The sequence below is a fragment of the Pteropus alecto genome, unplaced genomic scaffold (assembly GCF_000325575.1).
Source record: "Pteropus alecto unplaced genomic scaffold, ASM32557v1 scaffold86, whole genome shotgun sequence".
Lineage (NCBI taxonomy): Eukaryota > Metazoa > Chordata > Mammalia > Chiroptera > Pteropodidae > Pteropus > Pteropus alecto.
The window spans coordinates 11,290,275-11,295,683 of NW_006442109.1; the positions used below are offsets into that span (position 1 = coordinate 11,290,275).

Here is a 5,409-nt window from a genome sequence, read left to right on the forward strand (position 1 = left end):
GAGCCTATCATAGAAAATGATAGGCTTGGGGCAGAGAGTGGGGAGGGTAAAGTGTGCTGTTTTAGTTAATGTGCTCAGGGAAGGACTCTGAATTGTGATATTTTAGCAGAGACTTGAATAGAAGGGAGTAATGAGCTAATAAGCAAAGATCCGTGGAAAGAGTCTATTGTTCCTGGAGGAAATTAATTGCTTTACTTTCATAGAGAAAGTAACCTTGGGTACCATATTAAAGAATAAATAATAAAATATAGTATATGATAATTTCAAGAGAGTCTAAGACTGAAATATAATGCCTTTGTGAAAACTAGAAATAAAAATTCAAATTAAGTATACAAAGTTAGCATATAAAGATTGAAATGTTTATAAACTATTTCAGTTAGGTTACATTGTTAGTCTTTTTGGTGTCTTTTATTACCAAATATCAATTAACAAATTTAATTAAAATAACTGAAAATACTACTTATGAATACGTATGTATATTTCAAGACATTTTTCCTTTAAACAAGTTGAGGGCTCTTGGATTGACAAGAATGTTTCATAAAAACAATTATATTGAATTTATTTTCAAACCAGGGCATTTAATTTTCACCTGGTTTACATTTTGCATTTGTGAACTTAATGGCAAATACTGGGTCATTTTTTTTTTTTTTACAAATTACTGTAAATTAGTACTTGGAGATTTTAAATTATAAGATCTATGAAATTCGAATTTCTTAATATTAAATAAAATTAAGACAAGAAAAGTATGCAGTACTTTGGGATACGAAGTGTTGGGAAGGGCCCTGTGATCTTTACTTGAAGTGGAAACCTGGTGCTAGAGGTGCAATGGTCAAAGTAAGAGAGGTTTGAGGGAACAGCTATCAGAGGCAAGGAGGCTTTTTTCTGTTTTCTTATACAATATTTAAACCCACTTACTTGAACATCTATTTTTCTAATTTTATTTTCTGATCCTTAATACTTTCTGGTAATGTTCTCTAAATTTACAATCTTTGCAAATATGTAATGCCATTTAATGACCTGAAATAATGTTGCTATTAATGGTCATATGTTAGTATTTCTGGAGGAGTTATTTAATTCTTCATTTTACAGTCTATTTATTTTGCATTGCTTTGTTACAAAGAAAACATTAATTATTGCACAATCTAATTATGTGATTATATGTTTGCCCATGATGTAGTTTCCTTCTTAAAATATTAAATACCCTGAGTTAGAGACCTCTTGCCACCTTATCTTCTGAGTCCTTATCCCTTAGTGGGAAGAGGGTACCCCAGGAAACTAGATTGCTTTCCTCAGTATTTATTTAGCCACATTGTCTTTTAGCATGTTGGAAATAGGTTCATATGCATATTTGGCTGTTTAAATTGATGCTATAAGCTTAAGAATTCTTTATAGTAAATATACTTACCTACCTACATATGTAAATGTTTTAATCTTCATTTATTAACTTATAATTAGCAATCTCATTCCTTTATTGGCTTCTTTTATTTACTGTTCCCCAATACCTGGGACAAGGGAGGAGGAGGACTAACCTTTCTGTTCTGGTTAGAGTCATTACTCAAGTTGGATGTTCTCCTTGCCTGTAACCTTGGGGACCGATGGGCAAGGAAACCCCAGGGTAGTAGAATATTTCTTGGGACCCCATTTACTGGATGTTGACCACCCAAAGAGTGTGTAATTGACAAAATTTTGCCTCCTTGACTGTTTCTGGGTCAAACCCTGTGACTCTTAGAAATAAATCGCTTTTTAATGTGATCAGTGAGAGATTGGCACTTAATTTACTCTTCTACTTTATAGCCATATCTTTTATAACACTTAGATAGATGTAAAAGTTGGTTTCATGACCTGATGTTCAGATTTGATCTCAATATACATGATCATAATATAAACAGTTCCTCAAATTTTTTTGGTCTATTTAAGTGATTTCAATACATACGTCTCACTTCTTTCAAAAATGTATCCCACAATGTTTTCATTCTAGGGTTCATCTGCTGATCGGAGTCAGTGGAGGGAGCCAACCAGAACGTCTGATGGCTTGTGCTCACTCTATGAAGCAGCTTTGTGTCTCTTTGAAGAGGTATGTAATAATCATGGCTTTTACCTTAAAAATTACGTGTGTTAAAATGCTATAGCATGTATTTATTCCTTTAAAAAAACCATTCAGTCGCTAGAAAGGATGCAAAAAGAAAGTGACATCAGTGGTTGCCTCTAGAAAGTGGAGCTGGAGTTTCTGGCTTCACGGACGGGGAGGCATACTTTTCAATGTATACCCTTTTATTTATTTTGAACTTTATATCATGTATAGGTAACTATTTTTAAAAATATTATTAAATAAAACAGATATGGAAAGACATACAAATAAATGTATGGTTTAATGAATTATCATTAAAAAAATATTCTTCTAGGGTTGGCTCCATCGTGTAGTGGTTAGCACGTCTGCTTTACATGCAGAAGGTCCTGGGTTTATGCCCCAGGTGGAGCCACAGACCATACCCTGGGTGTGTCCTGGGTGTGCCAGGCCCCAGGTGTGCCAGGCCCCCTGGGTATGCTGGGTGCGCCAGGCCCCAGGGGTACAGCAGGCCCCATGGGCATGCTGCGAGTGTGTGAGAGGAGATGCCCTGCCTTCAGAGAGCCAGTTCTTAAGGAGAAATGGCAATATCCATAGGTCAGAGGTGTAAGTTGGTGGGGGGGTGGGGATTAAAGAAGGGGAAAACAAAATATCCTTCTAATCTGTACCCAAGTAAAGAAATAAAATTTCGTAGCTACTCTAGAAGCCCTTTTACTTCCTAGCCATAACCCTTTTCCTCTTCCCCTTAGTAACCACTATCCTAACTTTTCGAATTCAGATGCCTCTCAATTTACGATGGAGTTATATCCCAATAAAGTCATTGTAAATTTAAAACATTTTTAAGTAGAAATGCACTTAATGCACTTACCCTGCCAAACATCATAGCTTAGCCTAGCCTACCTTAAACGTGCTTAGAACACTTACATTAGCCTACAATTAAGCACCAAGCCTATTTTATAATAAAATGTTGAATATCTCATGTGGTTTATTAAGTGTATTGCTTTTGCACCATTTTAAAGTCAAAAACTGTAAGTTAAGCCATTGTAAGTTGGGGACTATCTGTAATCACTTCCTTGATTTTTTTTTATAGTTGTGTCACACAGGTATGCATCCCTAGACACTGTAGTTCAATCTTGCTCATTAAAATAAAAGGTAAATCTTGAATCTCTTAATCTATAGGTTCCCTTCCATTTTTTCCTTTTTTCAATGTATTTGTTCAGGAACCTGGGTTTTTTAGGCCATAGTATTGCCCACAATGTGGATTTTGCTGATCGATTACTCATAATCTAGTTCAATATGTTCTGTGTATTTCCTGCAAATTGGCAGGTGGATCCAGAGACTTGATCAGTCTTAGGTTTGATCACTTTGGCAAGACTATATACATGGTGCTGTGATCTTCCAGCAGATTCTATACAATTGTCTCTCTTTTCGTAGTTTTAGCAGCCCTTGATGCTTAATGACTAGATCTTTTCATTCATTTGTGGTTGATTGCAGTGGTGATATTCTATCATTTCTCTTACATTTACTAATTAGAAAGTTTTTATAAAGAGATGATTTCTTTATTGACTAGTTACTCTGCTACATTTCACATAGAAAAGGTAGAATAAATGCTTGACTTCCCCCACCTGTTTTTTTTAACATTAAATTTTATTTACTAGATTTCAGTTTAATGAATTGGTCTCCTGCCCTCTTCCAAACTTAACCAATTGATTTCATTTGAAAAATATCATTATGAACTGATAGATTTAAACCTATTTGACTTTCAATCCATTGAATTATTATCTGTAGTGAAGCTCGTATTATTTCATTTTTGTCCAAGAGTCTTTCAGGGTAGTCACCTCTTCAGGGTGGTTCTTAAGTTATTTTGATAGTTTCTTTGATAGTTTCTTTGCTCTCTGACACATCAAATTGTTCCAGACTCATCTTGTACATTTCTTGCCCCAGATCTGGAACCTACTATCTATTTTTACAAAAAGCCTTGGTTTCTTTTAGTGGGAAATAATATTTCAGGACCACAATCAGGGTGCTAAATATGCTCACTGTTGCTGAGTTGATATCGTTTTTAGGTTTTTATAGTGGACAGAGCTAAGAGTGTGTGTGTGTGTGCGTGCATGAAGTTTAAATCTAAAATTATTCTCAAGTTGATACTGATAATTTCAATTTCAGGGCTATAGAAGTTTTACTTAACCTTTTGTACATTACATTTATATCTCCTTCTAAACTAAGAACGCTATTCTCAAGGATACAAGGCTGATAGAATTAGAATATCCTCTGATTACTTATTTGTTTTAATCACATATTATACACACACAAACAGTAGTCCTAAAATAAGACAAATATTACCACTGTATGATTACTGATAATAATCTTTACATATGTTCTTCCCATTTTTTTATAGTTGTATTATATCTTACATAGAGCATATATACTCTGTATTTTAATCCTCATTTAGTTTTAGTTCTGCAAATAACTACATATTTAATGTTCACTCCCAGTTTCTGTGTTGATGTCCTTTTTTTAAGGGGGGGATTGTCTAAAACTCATTCTTTATTTTTCAATAAACGCTCATAGGAACAAGATTCTCTTAGTTTTTTCATGTTAATAATTGCTGTGTTCTTTATACTTGAAGTCAGTTTTGAGAATATAAAATTTTTGGCTCACATTTTCTTCTGCATCTTAAATATGTTCATCCATTTTCTTCTTGCATAAACATTTGCTGCCAAAGTCTGAAGATAATCTGATTTTCTTTCTCATATGAGTCATATGCTTGTTTTGCTGAGAAGCCTGAAGGATCTTGTTTTCTTTAAAGATCAGTAATTTTACTAAAATATATCTTGATATTATTTATTCTGGATTGATATTCTGAGATGTGAGAATTTCAATATGTAGTTTCAAATCTTTTTTATTTCAGGAAAGTTTTCCTGAATTATAATTTTAGTATTATTCTTATTCTTTTTATTCTTTTCATTCTCTTCTTTAAGGACCCTTATTATCTGTATGTTGGATACTTGCCTAACTAGTATGTCAGTTTTTCTTGAATACTTTTTATATCTTTATTTTTAAATTTTTAAAAAATTGTTTGTTGCTTTTGAGGTATCTACTAAATTTATTAATCCTTGGATTTCTCCTAGTTTAGTCTTCATTTCTGAAAATTTTTTAAATTTTTAATTCTTGAGTTCTGTTACCTCATTTTTCAGTGTTTCTGTTTCAGATTTGTGTTTTTCTGTCATATTTTATATCATTTTCTTAATCCCTTTAGCTTGCTTTGAAATAAGTTAGTTTAACTTGTTTTGCGGGCATTTCCTTCCTGGAATGCTTTTATTGTAGGAATGTTATTCTGCCTC

The 5,409-nt window shown here is 33.3% G+C and overlaps 1 protein-coding gene across 11 annotated transcripts in view; it reads left to right on the forward strand.

Moving 5' to 3' along the window:
* HERC1 (HECT and RLD domain containing E3 ubiquitin protein ligase family member 1) overlaps positions 1–5,409 on the forward strand; it is a 163,650-nt gene that overhangs the window by 34,980 nt on the left and 123,261 nt on the right. For all 11 annotated transcript variants that reach the window (XM_025038950.1, XM_025038949.1, XM_015595937.2 and 8 more), the window contains one exon: positions 1,979–2,074. In XM_025038950.1, coding sequence (XP_024894718.1) covers positions 1,979–2,074 — 96 coding nt within the window. The remainder of the gene's footprint in view (positions 1–1,978; positions 2,075–5,409) is intronic.